Source organism: Castor canadensis, chromosome 14, assembly GCF_047511655.1.
Source record: "Castor canadensis chromosome 14, mCasCan1.hap1v2, whole genome shotgun sequence".
Taxonomy (NCBI): Eukaryota; Metazoa; Chordata; class Mammalia; order Rodentia; family Castoridae; genus Castor; species Castor canadensis.
Genome location: NC_133399.1, coordinates 99275437 through 99300206, shown reverse-complemented (window position 1 = coordinate 99300206; position 24770 = coordinate 99275437). Strand labels below are relative to the sequence as shown.

General features: G+C 41.4%; 1 protein-coding gene across 11 annotated transcripts in view; it reads right to left on the bottom strand.

Annotated features, from left to right (window-relative positions):
- The window catches only part of Ints10 (integrator complex subunit 10), a 37101-nt gene extending 13989 nt beyond the window's left edge, over nucleotides 1-23112 (bottom strand). For 2 of the 11 annotated variants that reach the window (XR_012441562.1, XM_074055114.1), the window contains exons 1-12: nucleotides 22698-23112; nucleotides 22127-22194; nucleotides 20588-20691; nucleotides 19387-19526; nucleotides 16966-17047; nucleotides 16338-16478; nucleotides 14571-14742; nucleotides 13469-13638; nucleotides 12496-12629; nucleotides 3395-3551; nucleotides 2278-2360; nucleotides 1184-1336 (exon numbers count right to left, since the gene is read on the bottom strand). Coding sequence is in view for 10 of the 11 variants with exons in the window: in XM_074055114.1 (XP_073911215.1) it covers nucleotides 1184-1336; nucleotides 2278-2360; nucleotides 3395-3551; nucleotides 12496-12629; nucleotides 13469-13638; nucleotides 14571-14742; nucleotides 16338-16478; nucleotides 16966-17047; nucleotides 19387-19526; nucleotides 20588-20691; nucleotides 22127-22194; nucleotides 22698-22826 (1533 nt within the window). In the remaining variant the exon portion in view is untranslated. Of the gene's footprint in view, nucleotides 1-1183; nucleotides 1337-2277; nucleotides 2361-3394; nucleotides 3552-12495; nucleotides 12630-13468; nucleotides 13639-14570; nucleotides 14743-16337; nucleotides 16479-16965; nucleotides 17048-19386; nucleotides 19527-20587; nucleotides 20692-22126; nucleotides 22201-22697 lie in introns of those variants that run through there. The other 9 variants (XM_074055116.1, XM_074055117.1, XM_074055115.1 and 6 more) reach the window with 8 other exon arrangements.
- Between the last annotated feature and the right edge of the window lie 1658 nt (nucleotides 23113-24770).

Sequence of the window (24770 nt, the reverse complement as noted above, 5' to 3'; positions counted from 1 at the left end):
AACAGGGGTGAGGTGGAATCTTAGTGTGGTTTTAATTTGCATTTCCTTTATTGCTAGAGATGGTGAGCATTTTTTCATGTGTTTTCTGGCCATTTGAATTTCTTCTTTTGAGAAAGTGCAGACACTGAATTTGCCTACACCTTGATCTTAGACTTCTCAGTCTCCAGAACTATGAGAAATGAACTTCTGCTGTTTAGTGCCAGTTATTCTGTGGTGTTTTCATAGCAGCCTAAGCAGACTGAGATAGCCAAGAACTCAGGAAACTCACACCTGGGGATATTGAGTTAGGTTGGAGACAGGATAAGATTGCAGAAGTCAGATAAGCCAGACACTGCAATGTAGACCTACGAGTGATCAGCTCAGAGGTAGAAACCGAAGCCCTCAAAGGAAATGAGTCTACTTAGCCTAACAAAATCTACAAGTTTAGAGCAGGTGTGGTGACTCACACCTGTCATCCTAGCTACTTGGGAACAGAAATCAAGAGGATTGTAGTTTGAGGTCAGCCTGGGCAAAAAAAAGTTCATGAGACCCAATCTCAACCAATAGGCAGGTGTGGTGTGCACATCTGTGATCCCAGCTATCTGGGAGGCATAGATAGGAGGATTATGGTCCTAGGCTAGCAAAAAAATCAAGATCCTATCTGAGAAATAACCTAAAGTAAAAATGGCTAGGGCATGCCTAGTCTAGCAAGCACTAGGCACAGAATTTGAATCCCACCCTCCCTCAAATCTACAAGTTTATTTTATGGTCCTTACAACAGTGAAGAGCAGTAGTGCTCTATGTATCTAATACTAGATGACTGAGATACACATAGATAGACAGACAGATCAATCAATCTGTGTGGGTAAATTTGTGCTATCTTTTAAGTCTGCAAAAGGAATGAATGAATTATACTTTAAAGATATTCCTGGCAAGAAATTTTAAAAATTATCTTCCATTAAAATGGTAAAATGAAAAGAAAATGTGAAAAGTACCGAAACCTAATTTCAGGACAGTTATAGTAAACAAAAAATTAAGGGAAACAGTACCATTGTGATTTTCTCCAGCAAATTAAATAATACATCTTGGCAAAATAGGTCAAATTCAAGCAAATCAGCACTGATTTTAAAGCCATTCTAGGAAAGAGAGCTCCTGGGCTAGTCTGGAGCACCTTGCAGCTCCATTCAAGGTGTGCAGTACTCACTCTGTACTCCCCAAGAGCAAAGTGACAGGTTGCCAGTTGGATGAGTGCCCGCTGGTGCTCCAAAGTCCCCTGTCCCATGATCTGTGGCTGAGAAAGTGATCCCTGGAGAGCTGCTAAATGATGCAGGCTGGCTATGGCCTTTTTGTATTGACCCTTAGAAAGAGGGGAAAAACACTGCCATTTAAAACAAGCAAACAAAAACACCCCAAAAAATCTTCCATAGTTTAATAAGCAACCAGTAAGCCACTACAAGTAAGGTAGCTGTGTATGACCACCTGAGGAGGAAAAAGGAGACTCACTTAGTTAAAGCCAGACGAGATTCTCTATGGAAATACTCCGTAAGAACAGCTATCCCTGGCAATCCTCAGGACTGGTTCCAGGACCCCGGGGGCTGGGTGGGGGGGAGGTAGATGCTCAAGTCCCTAATATAAAGTGGTGCAGGATTTGCATGTAACGACACACATCCTCCTGTATGCTTTATGTCACCTCTGGATTACTCATGATACATAAAACAGTGTAAGTGCCACAGAAACAGCCACACTGCACCATTCAGGGACTGAAACAAAGTAAGTCTGCACATGGTCAGCACACCTATTTTTATTTTCAAGTATTTAATTCCAGTTGGTTCAGTCTATGGATGTGGAGCCTAAATATGTATGGAGGGCCAATTGTACAAAGATTTTTCTTCCCTGGATTAAAGCAACACAAGCTCTCTGATAAGGTACACAGTGGATGACCATTTCTGTAGAATTACTCTGCTGTGAACACCCTTTCTCCTTTATGGAGGATGAAGCAGCAACCTGTCTCAGCATCTCATAGAGTGATCTACGTTCCCAATCTAGGCCTAAGAAGCTGGCAAACCATGTGGTAGGGCAGGACTCCACCAGAGCAGAGGGAAGGAGGGTGAGAACGTCTCACCTTCTATGAAAACATCTCACTTTTGCATGGGTATGTGACCAAATATACCAAAAGCACCATATAAGGTATGATCTTGTCATTTTGGAGGTATTCTGAGGTGAAAGTGAAGACCTGGCCCATGTTTGCAGCAATCATCATTCAGCACACATGGGGACCTAAAGTGTACATCACTCTACCTGGTAGATGACCATATCGGCGAGGAAGATTCTTAACCACAGCCAAGTGTCCGTCTTCCATGCCACACAAATTCTTGTAAACTCTGAGTGAGAATTCAAAAGCAAATTCACCAAAAATATGAGAGCAGAAAACAAAGCAAACTCAGCAAAAGAGCACAGAGACAAATTACCAAAAGACATATAGTAGCTTTAGATAGTAAAGTCAGAACATAACACTTATCACTAATACACGAGCAGTATTTCTTTTGGGCACCAACATTTACAAGCACAGACCATGTGCTGAGAACTGTGTTTTTCACCTATTATTACATTTTATCTTTTTCTTTTTTAAGACAGGATCTTGCTATGTGCCCCAGGCTGCCTCAACCTCCCCAGAAAAGGTCCTACTTCATTTTCACCCACTTAAAGCAATAAACACACAAAAACACTACTAAGTGGTTTTATTCAGTTTTTAAAAGGTCAATTTATAACTAAAGGAAAACTTTCTTCCAAAAAAGTCATATACACGTTCATAATTCTAGATGCAGCAAAGATGCTACACTGATTAACATATCTTGGCTCTGTCTTGTCCTGTGACAGGCGGCTAGGGAATGAATATCTGCTGGCTAAAGGGAAAGTAATAAGCCTTGATTCCAAAATCTAGTTAAAAGGCACTGGTCAGCAAAGAGCTATGATTTCTAAGTAATAGTAAAAGCCCTACTAGTTTAAATAGTATGCAGATAAAATTCTATGTTAAGTCTAAACTCAAAAGAAAATAGGCTTTCTATAGCTTTTGAATTTTCAGTTTTCCAGGCAATGAAGCTGATGCAAATAAAAACTGCAATGCGTGTTGTAAGCTTAGGCACAGGTAGCTTGAGGAAGACCCAATGCAGTGGGAAAGAACAACTAAAAACAACACCCACAAGAACCAAGTACAAATTTATTAAAAAGGACCAAAAACTCCCCCTCAAACTCCAGCCTAAGCTGGTTACAGTATAACCCACAATAGGTGCCAGGAGGTCAGGGGGATGTGAAAACGCCTAAGATCAATCTAGTTAGCAGAAGAGAAGACACTGCCAGTGGCATAATGATTTTATACAAAAAGTTAAGCTACACAAAACAACAGGGACACTCTTACCTTTGTCAAGGAATTCTAGGGAATAGAGCAACTCCCAGCTCTCCCTGGCCAACTTAAAGCTTTCTAACACTTCAATGGAGTTAGTGAGCTCTGCTTTATTGACTACAATGTGGCGATTTCTTCCTTTTGCGGAACATTCTTCATCATCTGAACTCTGCTTAAAGAATGGGAAGAACACACTTGATTCCAAGTTATAAGCAGAGTCAACTACTGCCACTACTGTGAAGTTATTTTATTTACTGCTGCTAATTCTGCCTACTATGAATTTTTAATTTTATATCAAAGAATATTACATGAGGCAGACATGGTGGTATATGCCGTAATCCAGCTACTTGGAAGGTAGAGGTAGGAAGACCACAGTTTGAGGCAAGCCCTGTCAAAGTTAGCGAGACGAGGTTGTATCTAAAAAACTAGAAACAAGAAAGTGACTAGAGATTGAGTTCAATCTCTAGTTAGTATCACAAATTTTTTTAAAAGAATATTATGTAATTAAAAAATATAATTTTTCAAAATTTAACAATTTAGCTTTGAAAATATACAATTTGCATCTTTACGTCTGCATACATTCTAGTTTTCTGATGATAAAGTCTTATTTTCCAATAATTAAAAAAAAATCTTTTTTGTAAAAGCTCCAAATTAGATTCTTACATTGAGAGTTACAGCTTAGGTATCTTACAGTTTACTTTTTTCCCTTCAATATTTAATTCCCTTCCAAACAGTATTTGTCATGTTATGGAATACATTTAAGGGCTGGGCTCCCCATGACATTCTGTCAGAGAAGCGATGGGCAGTGGACTTCTGCTTGCCAACCATTACTCCTTTTTGCAAGGCCACCCCTCGTTAGCTCTACTCCCCCCAGGGCAAAGAGAAGGCAACTGTCTGTGCTTATCTAGCAATGGCCTCTGTGTTTTACTTTTCTTGCTCTTCATCTCGAATCATATAAAGTCAAAGAAAAGAGAGTGCTGCAGAGAAAGGCCACTGTTACAAGTGTCACTGGACATGGACACCCATGCTGCTAAAATGCAGTCAGGGCAAAGCAGTGCCTCCCTCCACTGAGTTTTATCTTGCTGAGAATGTCTTGAATCTTGTATCCCACCTAGGTCATTCTACTAGTGCAATAACCCAACTTCAATTATTCCTACACTTTTGCTCCACTAAAATCAGTTTAAAATACGTGGAGATGTTTTAGGTAAAAGCTCCATTCCCTACGTGAGTCCCATGTAAAAGGTGGCTTGCTTTTAGCACCACTCTTCCTCCACCGTTCTTTCTCCCTCATTTTCAAGAGATTAATATCCTCCCGCTATCCCTTCCTCCACTGCCCCCCTCAGGAATGACAGGCACCCTTGCATAGTCAAAGCCGATCTGTCGGGCATTCTACTTCACCAGGTCCTGCTCCTGGTCAAGCAGTGACAATCTAATCCCATCCATATCCTGTCATCAATAGTATGTCATTAGTGCTGCAATGTGTAGGAAACACTTCTGCCTCTAAGTGAGATCGGGAATTTATGAAAGAACCCCGTGTGGGGGAGAAGAGTGTGGAGTTCCAAAAAGTTTGTAAAAATGTAACAAACCCATTTTGAAATGCACAAATCCCTTCTGAAGCTGTGAGGGGAGGTTGGAAGCAAGGGTTCCACCTACAGGGAACACACATATGTGCACCAGGTGGGGAAAGAGGTTGCCTACAGGATAGGACCTTCATTCTGCTCCAGTCATCTGGCATGTCATGAGCCAGTGAATTAGGCTGGGTGGAGACCATGTGCCTATCTAATATGGGCAGCCACCACCCAGCTCCAGTGTTGGCCACCATTAGGTGTGAGCGCTGTCACATATTCCCATGGTAGATGAGTCAGAAATCTGGACTGTTAGGAGAAATGCTAAGCTTCTAATTTTAAATGTAGGTTATTTAAAAAAAAAAAAAAAAAAAAAAAAAAAAAATATATATATATATATACTTAAATATATATACTTGAGTAAAGCAAGGCCCATCTGTGAGCTAAGCTCACTATAGGGTGGTCTTCTGCTATGACAGGACAGACCTGGCTGGATCCGCATGGGGTGGGGGCAGACTGCAAGATGGGACAAAAACCAGGATGAAATCAGTTTAAGGAATGAAAAAAGTGGATAGAAATCCCAGACTGGTTGAAAGGCCAGGATATGAGTATAGGGCCTGCCAGATAAGCATTGGATAGGGAGGAAAACCAGAAGCAAAAACAGAGGCCTAGCAGGTTTCTGCAGCCACCCACAGCCTGGACACCAAGCCCAAGCAGGACCTTTGGGAGTTCACCCTTTCACAAGGACTGTTCAGGCACTGTTCAGATGTCCAGGGCACAGTGACAGACAGGACAGACCCAGTTCCTGGTGCCCTGGAGCTTGTACTTTAGTGAAGGGACACAGACAGGAAACCCACAATACATAAACTACAAAAAAGTAGACAGCAATAAGGGCTGTGCAGAGAGTTAAAATAGTGGTAAGAGCACTGAGCAGCTCCATTAGATGGGTCTTCAGGGGAGAAGCACTGGGATTGGAACTGAGTGACAAAGACGCAGTCTGGAAGAGATCTGAGGGAAAAGCACTCCAGCAGCAGAGTTTGGACATGGCAGAGGCAGGAGGGGAGGCCGGGATCAGACTGTGAGAGGCGTGCAGAGGCCACAGTGTCTGCAGCGTGGAAGGGCCTGCTCAGCAATACTTGGCCATCAGTGATGTCTAATTCGTGTTTCAAAAGATCTCTTTGCTTGCCAGGTACAGAAGGAGGTTGGGAGCAAGGGTGACTACATAGGAAAGAGACTGTGATGGCCTGACAGGGAGGGAGGGGTGAGGAAGGAGAGAAATGGATGGACTGGGGCTACACTGTGTATGTTGAACCATATGGAGACACATCACAACTTTTACTCAGAATTAGTAATACACCACCTCCTACCTACGTGGAAGAAAGGGGTATCCCAGGTCTTGGTGTAAAGCACCAGATATGCTAGGAGGGGCACTAACAAGATTTACCCAGCCTGTGAATGTCAGGAAAGAAGGAACGAATAGACAAGGGGCATCTGAAAGTGCCCAGCAAGCACTTCCTCAACCTGGGGCTTCAAAGCTTCTGCCAACCATGAAGTAATTTGCAGAAGTCCATGTGAGCATTTCTGGGAGGAAATAAATTAGTTTATCAAAGGATCAACAACCTCACAAGCTTTCACAACATCTTGTCTCCCTGGTGCCAACCTACCCCCTAACACTACACCCTATAGATGTCAAAGGAATCAGATCTTAAGGGACATCTCTGTGTGCCCAGGGTCCTCTAAAATGCACTACTGAAGACTAAGGAAGAGGGAGTGTAGGCACTGAAGTAGGGGAGGAGAAAGGACAAAAAAGTGGGTGCACATTCTGGCTCCCATTGGGCACTTCAGCTAGAGCAGGGATTACACAATGACCTGCAGGCCAAATCCCATTTTTGTAAATAACATATTATTAGAATACGGCCATGCTACTTGCTTACACATTGTCCATAGATGCTTTTACACTTAAACAACAGGGCTGAAACAGAGCAATAAAGACCATATGGACTACATAGCTGGAAATGTTTACTACCTGTCCACCTACAGGAAAAGTGGAGCATCTCCTGAACTGATGGCATCTCCACTTTCACGTGACACACTAAGGACTGTACTGTAAGAAAGGAAACCTGTCCTGCGCAGGCTTGCTACCTGACGAGGTTAGGAGGCTGATAGTTCTTCACATACTTGTCCCTTTATACCTTTGCACAAACTGTCCTCTTTCAACAAAATCTGCCTCCCAATGCCAAGTGGCAAAATGTTCTATATCCTTCCAGGTGGATTTCAACACTGCTCTCTTGAAGGCCTTCTTGTTTTGCATAAGGGTCAGGCTATCCTGGACACCCACCCTTTCCATTCTGAGGCCATAGTGCCCACTCCTGAGTCTGGCTTTGTTTGTAAACTTAACCATTCAGTCAAAATCTGGATAAGAAGAGATCCAAGATTGCAACTAGGGCACAGAAGCAGAGAGCATGAGCTCTGTGATCAAATATCTTGCTGAGACACTGGAGCCACACTTGGCAGAAATAGAGCAGCAAGAATCAAAACTTCAATATCCTGAACCCCTAGCCTGTGGAAAGCTTCTCCACGGCATGTTACACTGAGAAACAGAAGGGCTGCTGTGCCGCCAGATGCTCATTCTAAACCTGCTTGGGAGGCACTCGGCAGACCAACAGGCGAGCCACAAGTGCCATGCAGTATTCCCACAGCCACCCCTAGGATAAACCAGTATAGCCCTCTGGGCAGACTGACATCACCCCCTGAAAAAAAAAAAACCCGAACAATAAACAAGGAACTGAAAACTAACACACAGCAGAGGGAAGGAGTTGTAGAAAGTGCACTGAAGAAGGAGGGAGGAGCAAGGAGCTGAAATCTGCTCGAACTTTCAGTAAACAAAGGCTGGAAAGGCAGAAGGGCCAACAGTGGGCAGGTGATAAACTGCTGCCTTGAATAGAGTAGGCAGCAGTCCACAAAGCTCATCTCCTGAGCTAGTGAGAAACATCCAAAGTCAAACGACACTCCAAAATTGAAAAATAATTAGCAAACCATCACAACATGCTGACAGCAGGGGGCTGGCTAAAGGATCATTGACCTTGCCCCACAGAAAGGGGGCAAGGCAAAGAAACAAGCCCCCAGTAAACCAACACAGCAAAAACCCAACTCCAAAGCAGGAGAGTTGGTGGGCTACAGAGCTGATCTCCAGAACCTGAGGACAACATAAAACTTAAACTGTCACACCCCACTGAGGGAGGAGCTGACCAAGCAGCTGCCTCTGAAAGACAGAAGAAAAAAAAACAAACAAAAAATCAACAAAGAAATTCTAAAACTAAATCACACCATAGATCAAATGGACCTAGCTGATGTCTACAGACTATTTCATCCAACTTTTGCACAATATACATTCTTCTCAGCAGCCCATGGAACTTTCTCCAAAATTGATCATATCTTAGGGCACAAAGCAAGCCTCAGCAAGTATAAGAAAACAGAAATAATCCCCTGCATACAGTCTCATCACAATGCATTATAACTAGAACTCAACAATAAAAACAACAGTAGAAAACAAGCAAACAATTGGAAGCTGAACAACACATTGCTCAATGATCAGTGGGTCATAGATGAAATAAAAGAGCAAATTAAAAGGTTCTTGGAAGTTAATAAAAATGAAAACACAACCTACTAGAACCTATGGGGCACAGCCAAGGCAGTCCTAAGAGGGAAGTTTATAGCCATGAGTGCATCTATTAAAAGGACAGAAAGATCTCAAATCAATGACCTAATGCTAAATCTCAAACTCCTAGAAAAACAAGAACAAGTAAAACCCAAAACAACCAGAAGGAGAGAAATAATAAAAACAAGGGCTGAAATTGATGAAATAGAAACCAAAAAAAATAAATAAATAAACCATACAAAGAATCAATGAAACAAAAAGCTGGTTCTTTGAAAAAATAAACAAGATTGACAGACCAGTAACAAACCTGACTAAAATGAGGAGAGAAAAAAAACCAAATAAGTAAAATCAGAAATGCAAAAGGGGAGATTACAACAAACATCAAGGAAATCCAGGGACTCATCAGAGACTACTTTGAGAACCTATATTTCAATAAATTTGAAAATCTTGAAGAAATGGACAAATTTCTAGATACTTATGACCACACAAAATAGAACCAAGAGAACATTAATTACCTAAATAGATGTATAACATGAAATGAAATTGAAGCAGCAATAGTTTCCCAAAAAAGAGAAGTCCAGGACCTGATGGATTCTCAGCTGAATTCTATCAGACCATTAAAAAAGAACTAATGCCAACTCTCCTTAAACTGTTCCTGAAATAGAAAGGGAAGGAAAACTGCCTAACTCATTTTATGAAGCCAGTATTACACTTACCCCAAAACCAGACAAAGATACCTCCAAAAAAGAGAACTACAGGCCAATCACCTTAATGAACATTGATGCAAAAATCCTCAATAAAATAATGGCAAACCGAATTCAACAACACATCAAAAAGATTATTCACTATGACCAAGTAGGCTTTATCCCAGGGATGCAGGGGTGGTTTAACATACGAAAATCTATAAATGTAATATAGCACATTAACAGAAACAAAGACAAAAACCACTTGATCATCTGAATAGATGCAGAAAAAGCCTTCGATATGATCCAACACCACTTCATGATAAAAGCTCTAAGAAAACTAGGAATAGAAGGAATGTACCTCAACATTGTAAAGGCTATATATGACAAACCTATAGCCAACATCATAGTTAATGGTGAAAAACTGAAACCATTTCCCCTAAAATCAGGAACAAGACAAGGGTGCCCACTATCTCCACTCCTATTCAACATAGTACTGGAATTCTTAGCCAGAGCAATTAGGCAAGAAGAAGGAATAAAAGGAATACAAATAGGTAAAGAAACTGTCAAAATATCCCTATATGCAGACAATATGATCCTATACCTTAAAGACCCAGAACACTCTACCCAAAACCTCCTAGGCACCAGAAACAGTTACAGCAAGGTGGCAGGATACAAAAGCAACTTACAAAAATCATTAGCTTTTCTATACACCACCAACAACAAACTGAGAAGGAATATATGGAAACAATTCCATTTACAATAGCCTCAAAAAAAAAATCAAATACCTAGGAGTAAACTTAATAACGGATGTGAATGACCTCTACAAGGAGAACTACAAACCCCTGAAGAAAGAGATGGAGGAAGACTATAGAAGATGGAAAGATCTCCTGTGCTCATGGATCGGTAGAATCAACATAGTAAAAATGGCTATACTATCAAAAGCAATCTACATGTTTAGTGCAATTCCCAGCAAAATCCCAATGACATTCATCACAGAGACTGAAAAATCTACCCTAAAATTCCTTTGGAATCACAAGAGACCGTGAATAGCCAAGGCAACACTCAGCAAAAAGAGCAATGCTAGAGGTATCACAATACCTGACTTCAAACTATACTACCAAGCAATAGCAATAAAAACAGCATGGTACTGGCACAAAAACAGATATGAAGACCAGTAGAACAGAATAGAGGACCCGGATATGAATCCACATAGCAATGCCCACCTGATTTTTGACAAAGGCACTAAAAATATTCAATGGAGAAAAGACAGCCTCTTCCACAAATATTGTTGGGAAAAGTGATTATCCACCTACAAAAACTGAAACTAGATCCAAGTCTATCACCCTGTACTAGTATCAACTCAAAATGGATCAAGGACCTTAATATCAGACCCAAAACTATGAATTAGTACAGGAAAGTACAGGGAATACTTTGGAAGCAATAGGTATAGGCAAGGACTTCCTCAACAGAATCCCAGCAGCTCAGCAACGAAGAGAAAGAATGGACAAATGGGACTTCATAAAATTAAAAAGCTTCTGCATAACCAAAGAAATGGTCTCTAAACTGAAGAGACCACCCACAGAGTGGGAGAAAACATTTGCCAGCTACACATCAGACAAAGGACTGATAACCAGAATATACAGGTACCGCAAAAAACTTAACTCCCCCAAAATCTATGAACCAATAAAGAAATGGGCAACTGAACTAAACAGAACTTTCTCAAAAGAAGAAATTCAAATGGCCAAAAAACATGAAAAAATGCTCATCATCTCTGGCCATAAAAGGAAATGCAAATCAAAACCACACTAAGATTCCACTCACCCGTTAGAACAGTTATCATCAAAAACACCACCACCAACAGGTGTTTGCGAGGATGTGGGGAAAAATGAACCCCCATACACTGCTGGTGGGAATGCAAACTAGTGCAACTGCTCTGGAAAACAATATGGAGGCTTCTTAAAAAATCTAAACATAGATCTGCCATATGATCCAGCAATACCACTCCTAGGGATATACCCAAAGGAATGTGACTCAGGTTATCCAGAGGCACCTGCACACCCATGTTTATTCCAGTGCTATTCGCAATAGCCAAGTTATTGAAACAGCCAAGATGCCCCACCACTGACAAATGGATCAAGAAAATGTGGGATCTATACAGAATGGAATTTTACTCAGCCATGAAGAAGAATGAAATCTTATCATTCTCAAGTAGATGGCTGGATGGAACTCGAGAACATTATCCTGAGCAAGGTTAGTCAGGCTCAGAAGACCAAAATTCATAAGTTCTCCCTCATAAGTGGACTTCAGATCTAGGACAAAAGCAGTAATGTTGTTGGACTTGGGTCACACACTAAGGGGAGAGCACATACAGGAGGAATGGGGATAGGAACCCGAAACTTGAAAGTGTTTGATGTGCCCACTACAGAGGCGCTACTACAGTAACCTTAAATTTACAGAGGTCAATATGGGAAGGTGACTGGGAAGTAGTGAAGAGGTCAGGTAGAGATGAATCAATTTGGGTTGCAATACACTTGTGCATGGAAACAATGCTAGGAATCTCTCTGTATAGCTATCCTTATCTCAATTAGCAAAAATGCTTTGTCTTTCTTATTATTGCTTTTGTCTTCTCTTCAACAAAATTGGAGAAAAGGGCAAAACAGGTTCTGCCTGAAATTGAGGGGGGTTGGGAGGGAGAGGGGGGAGAAATGGCACAAACAATGTATGTGCATATGAATATATGAATAAAGAGGAAAAAAAGGCAAAAAAACCCAGTAATATATTACTATATTGATATGTAAAATATATTAAAACTTACATAAAATATAAAATGAAAATAATGTGTTAAAAATAAATAAAGAACAAGTTGTAAGTTAAAAAAAAAAAAACCTGGGTAGTAACACACATCTGTCACTACTGGTCTTTGGGTTGCCTTGTACATGTGTGCCCAGGACAATCCTGGGCCTCTACCCACTTGATAGTAATTAGCAGTTCCTACCCACCAAGAACACAGGTTATATATAACATTAAAAATATCTCCAGACATTGCCATGTCCCCTAGGGGCAAAACTGCCTCCAGTGAGATCTACTCACTTATACAGTAATTATACTGAATAATTTAATTTCAAGATCACATTTTACAAAGATTTTTTTTCTAGGAAGACCACAAACAACATGTAATGTATTAATAATTAAATCTGAAAGGATTACCATGGGTTTTTCTCTCCCTTCAGCTAATTTCCTCTTTTTATGTATGTGTTTATTACGGTCAATTTCTACGTCACCATATACGTTTGACACATCTTCAAGAAGGACCAGGGGAACTTGGTTTGGGGCATTAGGACCTATGGATAGGAGAAAATACCAACATTAAAAATGCAGCAAGACAAAGAATACTTAATTATCAGTGGGAAGTTTGTTCAACTGCCATAGAAAAATAAAGCTAACTAAACATAAGATACCAATTAGGAATACACATATAGGAAGAAGACCACACAGATATACAGCAACAGGGTCTCACTATGTAGCCCAGGCTGGCCTCCAGCTCACAAATCTCCTGCCTCAGTCTCCTAAGCACTAGAGTTACAGGCATGCACCACCATGTCCAGCCTCCAAATTGTTATTAAATATTCTCTGTTAGTGTTGAGATAAAGTATTTGTATTTGTTCTTCTGCATCTGAAATTTTTTAACAGTGACCATGACTCATAAAATTAATAAAAAACAAGACTATAAAATTATACACATGATGGTTATACATTCCAAACAAAATACAAAAATATGAAAAACTATAATTGAAAGGATTATGGGTGGTTTCACCCTCTTATTGCTATTTTTCAAGCTTTCTAGGATATACCTCCACATTATTTATGTGTACATGTCAAATGTATAGTCTAAAGAAATCTGTCTTCAGAAGATCTACTTTAATACCTTGCTACATCAGCTGTTTTTTCAAAATAGCAGCACCTGATATATGTATTTAGGTTCAGTACCACGATAACCTTTGATACAGGAATTTTTAATAAAAACATTTTTACATAACAATTACCACCTTCCATGCAACTGAATCAGAGCACTAGAAACACCCCAGGTTTGGACACAGCAGCAACAGTGAAAGCAAACATTTTTGTCCTCAACGCCCCACTACACAAGAACCTTGGACTACTCCACAGTTAGTTAACCCACCTTGGAAGAGAGATGGCTGTATGCTGTTGACATACTGGAATGCATTCTTAAAGAAGACCAGCATAGTGGAATACACTACTTGGTTTTTATACTTGGCGTGAGCTTCATTATCAAAGTTGTTCATGTATCTGCAGAGGTCCTTCATTCTATGCAATATATCACCATAGCTTCTGAAAGACACACAATTATAAAACTTAATTTCAACTATCCAGGCTTGTCAGCAAAGGGTCTAAAAACACTAACATTCACGTATGAGAAAGAGCATGTGGACTGTCTTTCTGCAGAACTTATTTCATTTAACATAATGTTTACCAGTTCCCTTCACTTTGCCACAAATAATAGGGTATCATTCTTCTTATGGCCAGATAATATTCCATTGTGTCTATATACCACAATTTCTTTATTCTTTCTTCCACTAATGGGCAGCTAGTTAGTTGATTCCCTATCTTGGCTATTGTGAAGCTACAGGTGTCTCTTTGCTATGCTATCATTTTCACTGGATGTATATCTAGAAAAGGGAGAGCTGGATCATGAGGTAGTTCTTCCTCCATACCATTCTCCATGGTGGCTGCATTCATTGGCATGTCCATCAACAGTGAACACATGCTCCCTTTGCTCTACATTCTTACAGGATGTTATTTCTTGTCTATTTGATAACGGGTATTCTCACTGGGATGAGATGGTTTCTCATTGGTTGATTTACATTTCACTGATGGCTAATGAAGGTAAGTATTGTTTCATGTATTTGTCAGCCATCTGAGCTTCTTTTGAGAAGTATCTACTCATATTTAAATTATTCTTTATTATTTAAATATGAGTGGCAATTTTCCTTTTGAAATATGCTAATATTTCAAGACAGAAACAAGCCAGGTAACTTCATTTTTTTCTGAACCACCACAGTGAGCTTCAAACTCAATACCACCTTAAGAGTTCAGTTGGGAATCTTTTAATAAAGCCATAAATTCTGCATAAATATTATTACAAAATTTGCCCAAAGAGAACGCTGTAACACATGGTTATGCATAAGTGTATATGTGTTTTAATGAGGGGATTATTCAATCAAAACACTGACAGGTGACTCTAGAAATAAGCTATTTATTACCGTCTTCCTTTATCCATCTGCCACTCACATCGCATTCCAACAACATTCAAGATCTTAAACAATCTCTCCCAGGGGTCCACAATCTGGGATGATTTTTCAGTAAGCCCTTCTTTTATGTACTTCTGAGAGCTACGTTTGCTAGGCGACATTAAATCAGATGTATCTTGGGCACCTGAGATGTGAGAAAAAAAGTGTACAATTAACATCACAACTTACTATCTATGAGGTACTTGATAGAGAAAGAAGTTTGACTCCTCGTTGAAAAGAAGAGCACAGACCCCACACATCACAGTCATGCAGGGCACATCTCCATCAATGCTGGACTGCTTATACAATGGATCCCATAGATAATCATGGAGCTGAAACAGTCCTATCACCTAGTGAACACACAGTTGAAGAGGAGGCAAGAGAAAAGGAAGGTACAGGAACATAAAAAAGAAGAACTCCCAAGAAAATTCAGTGAAGGGACTGAAAGAAGCTTTGGCAGAGTTCAACAAACTCCCTACAGTTTGAAAACATGGACAGGAACAACCAGAGGTGTTCTCTAATGCAGAGGTATCATAGTATCATGGTGCAATTTCTGCTTACAAGAAAACCTATGATGAAAAAAAGAACCAAACTAAGCAAATCACCACGGATGTATTTATAAAAAGAAAAAAAAAGAACAAAACCGACATCTCTTGTAAAAGAGCCTCAGGTGGGCCTCAGGTGGGTCTCTAGGAGGTGTTTCAGAAGAATGCAGCATTCTCATCGTAGTAGGTGATAGCTCTGTGCAGATATGGCCCCAGAAGACCTTCCAGTGGGACAGGATGAAGGACAGGGGAGGCTGAAGGACAGAGATACTGATGATCCTGCTTTATGTAGGCCACAGCTAATGTGTGTGTTTGTGTTGTATTTTTTAACAAGAGTTTAAAAAGATTTAATAGGAAAAAGTTTATAAAGATTTAAAGAACAAAAATATTTTTGTACAGCTCACAATGTTTTAAGATATTAAAAAAAGAATCAAAAAGTTTAAAGAGGTTAATTTATTACTGAAGAAAGAAAACATTTTTCCAAAACTTAGTTAGCCTGAGTCTGCAGTGTCTATAAAGCCCACTGCAGAGGACAGCACCATCCCAGCCCTCGAATTCACTGACCCCTCACTCCGATTCACCAATAGCAACCTCCAATCTGCAGGCTGTGTTCAAGGCCAGTGCTTTAAATAGATACATCATTTCTTGTTGTGTATAATGTATCTTTACTGCACTTTTCTATATTAAATGCTTGCCATGGTGCTACAACTGCCCACAGCAGTCAGTACATTAATGTGCTGTGCAGCTTTACACCCAAGAGCAATTGGCTAAACTACACAGCCTGGGTGTGTAGCAGGCTGTGCTAGGTTTGCATAACTGCATTCTATGATGTGCTCACAATGATGTAACCTAACAACACATTTTTTGGAATGTATTTCCATCATTAAGCAATGTGTGACTATACACATGTTCAAGGACACACAACTGGCCACGGGTCTAAACAAGAGTGAATTTTGAGCTGTGGTATTTGTATGAAATGTAGTGCACTAACGCTTCAGGTAAGTGACTACTCTGTTCAATCGAGGGGTGTAAAGGGGTCCAGAAAAGTCTCATCAATTTTGTCTACATGTCACCTTTTAGAGAAACTATCAGACTGGCATGCACCTTGAGAAGAATAATCAGAATGATAGGAGATTTCTCACCTTACAATATTACTAGCATCTGTGTAAATAAAGCTGCATCATGTTCCACTTACCTTGATGCTGACTTTCTATTTGAGTAGACCTAGTGACATAGTTGATATAAAATTCAGCTGCTTTGTTCAAGTATTTGTATAACAAATTGGCAGGCAATCGAACATCATGGTTGTTGATTATTAGAGGAAGGACATCACAAACTGTTCAATGGAAAAAATTAAAAAAACGAATCAGGTTGTGTACCTTAGGGTTTGGGCAAAGCACAATTCATTTTAGAGTTCACTTGACATAGCATCTAAAATACACAGCGGGAAAAATCCCTTATGACACATTTATTTAAAAAGTGCTATGCAAAGAGACATCTGTGGAAGGAGGCAGCAAGGAAACACAAAGCAAACTGGGTATTTGTGTAAAGGGCTACACTGGACCATAGACACAGATGTTTGCTAATGTGCTTCCTACTAACTTATACGGCTATACGTATTCTTTCAGAGGTATCAAATACTACATAATAAAAGTTTCCAAGCTGTTTAAAATGTTTTCAGGATTGAAAAAGTGAGTAACATTTTAAATCCCATAATACAAAGAACTCCTTTGCTCTCTACAAATGATCTTATCCCTGAATGGTACTTACCTGGCATATTTTACTTATCACAAGAAGGTAATATAAAATTCAATTTTTCTTACCAAATAATTTTCTAAAGCAGTTAACAGGAGATTCTTGTTCTTCAATGGTTTCAGCTTCTAACAGTGCCTCCCCAAGGCCAACCTGTGTCAAAATAAAGTTAATCACTTAAATGTGTTAAGATGTTAGAACTACATGAAGAAATGCGGTATTCTTTTATTTATTGCACAGTTTGTACAGTCAAACTTCTCTGAGAAAAACAATCTCACTAGTCTTTAAGACATAAGAATGCAACAGCAACACAGCCCAGAAAGCCAAATTCACCTGTCCACCTGACCACTTTGAACTCACAGGCTCAGAAAGTGTTTACAGAATCTCCAGTGGAGCAGGGGAACCTGAGTTGAAATGGTAACACTGGTAGAGAGACTTTCTAAGAAATGTGGAACTGACTTCATTCTCTGTATCAAGATCTATGAGATGGGCAAATTTTATTTTCAAGATTACAGTACACAATTTGGGAAAGGTGAGAGAGAAACACCTGAGTTGTAAAGTGTTTCCGTCACTTAGGCCCTAGTACAGTAGAAAGTTCCTTGCTGAAATTCATCAAGATGTTTATATTATCATCTGGTAACCACACAGGGAAGCGATACAGTAGGGGTGGAGCAGTGCGAGAGGTTTAACTACACAGGTTGGAAGTCACTGTAGTGGTCAGGGGCTGTACTGGCTTGAATAATGCCGGTCTAATTCATAAGCACTCAGAAGTTCAGAATGCGATTTCACACAGCCAAGTGTCACTTAACAACAGGGATACAGTCTGAGAAATACATCTTTGGCAACTGTCATTTTTTGAACATCAGAGTGAACTTTCACACACTAAGATCACTAGTGTAGTCACTAGGCGACACAATCTTATGGGACTACTGTCATATATGCAATTCACTATTGATCAAAATATCATTATGAGATACATAGCTATATAGCGTCTACCAAAAATAGTGAACACGCCTATAATCCCAATGACCTGGGAGGCAGAGATTAGGAGGATCGAAGTTGGAAACCAGCCTGGGCAAAAAGTTCTTGAGACCTCATCTCAAACACTGGTGGTGCACATCAGTGATCCCAGCTACAGGGAAGGCATAAATAGGAGAATCATAGTCCCAGGACAGCCTGGTCAAACAACAAGATCCTATCTGAAAAATAACTAAAGCAAAATGGGTTGGGGACAAGGCCCAAGTGGTAGAGCACCTGCCTAGCAAGTGCCAAACCCTGAGTCAAACCTCAGTACTGGCAAAAAAAGAAAATAATGTCTTAGCAGTCATGGTAATACACACCTGCAATCTCAGCTACTTGGGAGGCTCTGGCAGCAGGATCACATTTTTGAGGCCTGCCTGGGTAACTTAGTGAGTTCAAGGTCAGCCTGAACAACTTTAGCTAGACCCTGTCTCAAAAGAAAACTTTAGAAAAAGACTGGGGATAAGGCTAAGTGATGGAGTACTTATATAGCATATACAAGGCCGTGGTTCAATCCCTTTGGGGAAGGGAGAGAAGGGGGATGGGAAAAGGAAGGGGAAGGCAGAAAATAGTGCCATTGTAGATAAGATGAGGCAGTACTGGATTAGTGTAGGCCTGAAAGCCAACAACCGGTGTCCTTGTAAGAAGGCCATGAAAAGACACACAGGAAAAAAGGCCATGTGACCACGGAGGCAGAAACTGGGGTGATGCAGCTTGCTGTTCAAGGAATAACCACCAGAAGGAAGGAAGAGGTCTTCCCTGGAGCCTTCAGGGGAAGGAGACCCAGCCAGCACCTTGCTTTTGGGCTTTCAACTTCTAGAACTGTGAGAGAATTTTGGTGGTTACCCCATTTCTAGCTTCCTAGGGAAACTAACAGAAGAATGTACAAAAAAAGGCTGAATGGGGCCAGAAACCAGAAAAATAGCCTGGGAAAGATGTGAAATTGAGTTTGAATGAGAAGACTGAACTGTTTGCACCCTGAGTACTCAGTGGTGAAGGCATGTTACTGAACAGTTAAGACTTGACTTCTTTAAGAGATACCTAGTACTTACCAGTGCCTGCACATCACACTCAGTAATTACCACAGATGTAGGGAAGAGGCAGGAACAGAGGGAAATGTCCAGAGTCCACAGAGGACCATAAACTATGACTCTCATTTAAATTCAAGCACATGTCAAATGCAATGGGAAAAGATGATTTTTCACTATACAGATTGCAAATAAATACTACGGTTAGACTTTGATGTTTTTTTTTACACTGATAGGGCAACTTCTCCTGGAAATGTGTAATTAATGTTTGATAACATGATGACCTTTCAGCTTTACTAAGAATCTCTTGATTTACATCCCATGTCATTCGATGTCTGAGAATCTCTGCTTTAGTATAATGCACACCGTAGCTCCTAGCCATACTGACTGATCTGATGATCGCCAATTTATTTTCCTTAAGAAGAAGGAGAGCATCTGCCTTACCCCATGCTGCACCACCGTCTCAGGAAACCGCCTCAGCAGCAGCAGCAGCATTTCTGATCGTTCCAATGTCCTGAAACATTGTTCTGTGACCTTTAGTAACATTTCACACTGGACCCGACCCGGAAGAGTCTCAAATAAACCTGTACACAACACATTTCACCTTTAAGTGTTCTTTCAGAAAAACAAAAAACCAAAAAAAAAGCACTGGTCCAAAAATGCTAACAGAATAGTAAACAATCGCTGTGGTCAGGTTTCACCTACAACCCACAATCCAGCAGGCTTGTGAATTCCAGAGTACCTGGTGCCACAGGATAGCTGCTGAATAATCATAAAACCGTTGGAGGTCCTATGGATCCAGAAGACAAGGATGGAGTGTGAACAGCCACAACAGTGCTTGTTGCTGCGTGGTGAGATAAGAGCATGAGTGTGAAGTGGAAATGACCTAAGTCATCTACTTTCTATTTCATCCACAATTTGAAACCTTTTATTAGCTACAGCAACCAACACAGAAGCTTAAAGAAAAAGGTTACAAATCATGAAAAGTTTCTTTTGTGGAGATCATATATCAATGCTTTCTGGTTACTGTAACATGTAAAAAATATTCAATCCCATGATCTAACAGATCCACAGGCATTGCGCAAGCTTAAAGGGCTCTAAGTAAATGTTCAAGAGATGGAATGATATCATTACAGACTTTAATGGCTAAGAATAAAACATGTGTGGGTACCAATTCCACAGGTGTTACTTTTCAGTAAAACTTCCGTATATGATGTGGCATTCCAGAAATGGTATTTTATATACCCTTAAGATTACTCCAGGGCCAGGCATGGTGCTATACACCTCTAATCCCACCTACTTGGGAGGCAGAAGTTAGGAGGATTTGGTCCAAGTTTGGCCCTGGGCAAAAGAACCAGAACTTATCTGAAAAATAAACTAAAGCAAAAGGGGCTTGGGGTATGTATGGCTCAGGAACAAACAGGAGGCCCTGAGTTCAAACCCCAGTACTGCCAAAAAAAAGAAAATTGTATATATGTATGTATGTATACACATACATATATTGTATGGGTTTTTTGTTTGTTTTGAGACAGGGTCTCCCTATGTAGCTACATAGCCCAGGCTGGCCTTGAACTTAAGATTCTCTTGCTTCAGCCTCCTGAGTGCTGGGTTTACACCACCATTCCCAGCTCTACTCCACACTTACTTCTAAAAAATTGGGTTTGTTTATCCTGTGAATCATTTCTTAACGCTGATGTAATAATGCTGATTTCTCTCCATACCTCTGGCTGGTCTGGGAAATTCACAAACCTATTTTTAAAATGAATACATTAAATTAAAATGTTAGATCCTATACAGTATCCAAAAGAAAATAAGAATATTAGCATTTGAAGAAAACCATTTTCTTTAAGTAAATGTTTAGCTATGTCCAAAAAAAATCCCAAAATAAAGATCCAAAAAGCTTAGAAAAATGAGAGTACTCACAGTCTTTAGAAGTTCTTGTAAGTGAAAAGACAACCTCAGTATATAAAGAACTTCTAGATAGCCAATCAGCAAAGTCCAAAGAACCCCATAAAAGCCTGCCCCTAACCCCTTATCAGAGCAGCAACAGTACTCCTTGGTTCACTTTAAGCAGTGTCCTAACAAATCCTTCATTTTTTCTTAAAAAAAAAAAAATTCCTAAAAATCAACAAGGACAAAACAAATATCTAAAAGGAAAAAATGGACAGAAGCAAATCATAGACCACAAATCAGCTGTAGAAAAACTTGAAATGATACTCAATCTTATTAACAGCATGAGTAATACAAATTTTAAAAACAAAATACCAAGACGGCAGTTTTTCCCAGTGGCAAATACTAAAAAGAGACTGATAAGCCAGGCATGGTGGCACAAACCTATAGTCCCTGTTACTCAGGAGACTAAGGCAGGAGGATCATTTGAGTTCACATGTTCAAGAACAGTCCGGACAACATAGTGAGACTGTTTCAAAGAAGTGGGGGGGAGAGAAAGAGAGAAAGAAACTGAGAGACAGACTCATCCAATTTTGGTAAGGTGTACTCTCCTACACCACTGGTGGAAATACAAATTAGGACAATTTATAATTCTAGAAGAATTATTTATAGTGGATCAAACTTAAAATGTACATACCCTGTTAGCTATTAACTATTAAGACATATGTTTTAGAGTCCCCTGCCACAGAAAACACCAAAGTACAGTTACAAACTTACTGACATTCTCAACATAATTCTAAATAACTGGAAACTATCTAAATGTCCACAAAGAAATGCATGGCTCTGAAATGCTACACAGGCATCAGAAAGAATGAGCTGGACCTTACAGTGACAGGGAGCAGGTCCATCACACTGGGTAAAAGAAGCCAAGCTGGCATGACCTCACTTTTGTAACCTTTTCCCCTAAAAAAGTATGTATGTATGTATTATGCACAGAAGTACAGACACAGAAAAAACTCCGACTGAGTTTGACAGGGCCATTCAATTTTTATTCTCTACCAACTAAGTACGGTTTGAAAGTTAGCAATGAATAAAATACTGGACAGAAGTTTTAGCAAGGATAAAACATTAGAATAAAAACACTTCCCCACAGAAGGCATTCCAGCAAGTGAGGGAAGGCCTGGCTTCGTGGTTAAGTAAGCTTTGGTAGTAAGGATGTGCATGAACTTGAAGATCCTCCCCAATCCCCACTTCCACGACAGTGGTCCCAGGTGTCAGGCACACAGCCACTCACATGTCATACAGCAGCCTTCCCGCGGTGGCCGTCCTCTCTGCATTGCACTCGATGGTGTACATCTCATGCTGCAACATACAGCAGGTGTGTCACCACCCTCCGCCCGGGCTGCTCCAGCTCCAGCTCCAGCTCCAGCTCCCCGCCAGCATCCTTCACTGATAGCTCCCGGGGAAGGCAGGCCTGAGCGCCACGTACCGCCTGGCGACACAAGGCCAGCTCGGTAGCCTCGCCAGAGGAGCAGGACCCTGCGCCCACCCCAGTGAGGCTCCCAGGACTAGGTGACACAGCGTCGTCTAAGTAGCGGGCGCTGGATAAATACCTGCCACTGTGATGAATGAACCAGAGAGGGGCCTTTTCCTAGTGTTGACACTGTACTGCCACAAAACACACTTCCACGGACCAACCGACCTCTAAAATGGGCTCCCTGCCTCTCCAGGCGCAGGGGGAGGCAGGTGAAAGGTGCACAGGGGAGAAGGGGAGCTTTGCGGGGAAGGGGACGGTGACCCGGCCAAGCGCCAGGGCGCCCCGGGCGCAGAGCGCGGCTCACACCTCCGCGGGGGCTTGACCTCACCTGGATGTTGAAGTCGGCCGGGTAAAGGCTGCGAGCCGTGATCAGCCAGGCCTTAGCTGCCCACAGGTCCTGGGGCACCAGCGCCCGGGCTCGCTTCACCAGGAACTCGCAGTCTCCCTGGGCCGACATGACCCAGGAGCTAAGAGCCTACAGCTCAAACACCAGGACCTTCCGGCAGAGTCTCGACACTGCCGCTGCCGCCGGCCCCGCCGCGGGAGGCCACTGCGCATGTCCGGAGCGCGCAGGCGCATGGACTGGCTCCAAATCTGTTCCGGGCCTTGCGAGCAGCCACGGGTCAGTCGGCGCTCAGCCGCCTCCGCTTCAGGGAAGCTGTTTGTGTCCGGGCTCTCTAGCGTCACCTAGAAACGCTGGAGAAGTGGACTTTCACGCTGGCGGACTGCGGCGGGTCGCGGGGCAGGCCAGGAGCATGCGCACTCTGCGTTCGCTTTTGCGATCTCTCCCGGCCTCGCGCAATCTTCGGAGGGCGTGGGGAAGCCCTTGGGCCTGGGGTCTGTGGCTCCGGGTGCCCCTCACCCCTGGCCTGAACCAGACCTGCAGGCTGCGAGGCTGCGCGGGAGCAAGCTCGGCCTGGCGCGCGCGGCCAAAGCCTCCTGGCCTAGCTGTGCGCGTTCCCTCTGCAGCTTTTTTTATGCTAGCGAAATCCGGCCACTTTGGGGGGTGGGTCGCCTTTCTTCACTGGTTTCTCTAACAAGCATTGAAAAATTCGTATTTAGAAAGTGCTTTGCTCCATGCTGCAAAGATGAATGAATGACCTCCCCGGTGGGGGGAGTTCGGTAATCTGGACGCATGACCAATGGAAAAATAACTGCATTTGAAATGATCTCCTCCGACCAGAATCGATGTCACTTTTACCCAGACTCTAGGTTTGCTTTCCATGGGAGGGAAGGGAAGGAACCCCGGCTCTGGTGAGAATGCGGTGTTCACGCAGAGGAGGAGTGCGGAAGCCCTGCGCACGGTTTCCACCCAGCCCTGTGCACACGAGCTCATCAGCTTCCGCTGCCACTGACTGTATTAAAACCCACCGACAAAAGCTTCAAACTGACTCGTGTTCTAAAGGAAATATAGACATAGGTGAAAATGCATTTTAAATAAATACGGATCTATACATTATTACTGTGAACTGAAGTTCCCTGAAATAGCAGACTTGAATCTTAACTGATTAGAACGATCTGATTGATTACAATAGGAATGTATTGAAAGGCAGTATTCTGTATTTCCTGTGATTTTATATGCATATTATGCAATTGTTGAAACTAATAAATAAGGATTATTTACTGTGACGGGAAGTAGTTAATTATAGGACTAATTAAACTCTCAACATGTATGATAAAAATAAAACTTACATTTCTCTTTTTATTCATTTATTCACATGTGCATACATTGTTTGGGCCATTTCTCCTCCCTACCCCCTGCCTCCTCCCTCTCCCGCCCAACACTCCTTGTTTCCAGCTTCCAGGCAGAACCTGTTCTACCCTTATCTCTAATTTTGTTGAAGAGAAGACAAAAGCAATAATAAGAAAGACAAAGCGTTTTTGCTAGTTGAGATAAGGATAGCTATACAGAGAGATCCCTAGCATTGCTTCCATGTACAAATGTGTTACAACCCAAGTTGATTCATCTCTACCTGACCTTTTCACTACTTCCTGATCACCTTCCCATATTGACCTCTGTCGCTTTAAGGTTTCTGTATTAGTTCCTCTGCAGTGGGGACAGCAAACACTTTCAAGTTTTGGGTTTCCTACCTTTCCCCATTCCTCCCATATGTGCTCTCCCCTTAGCGTGTGACCCAAGTCCAACAACACTGCTGCATTTGCCCAAGATCTAAAGTCCGCATATGAGGGAGAACATACAATTTTTGGGTTTCTGAGCCTGGCTAACCTCACTCAGAATGATGTTCTCCAGTTCCATCCATTTATTTGCAAATGATAAGAATTCATTCTTCTTCATGGCTGAGTAAAATTCCATTGTGTACAAGTACCACATTATCTTGATCCATCATCAGTAGTGGGGCATCTTGGCTGTTTCCATAACTTGGCTATTGTGAATAGTGCT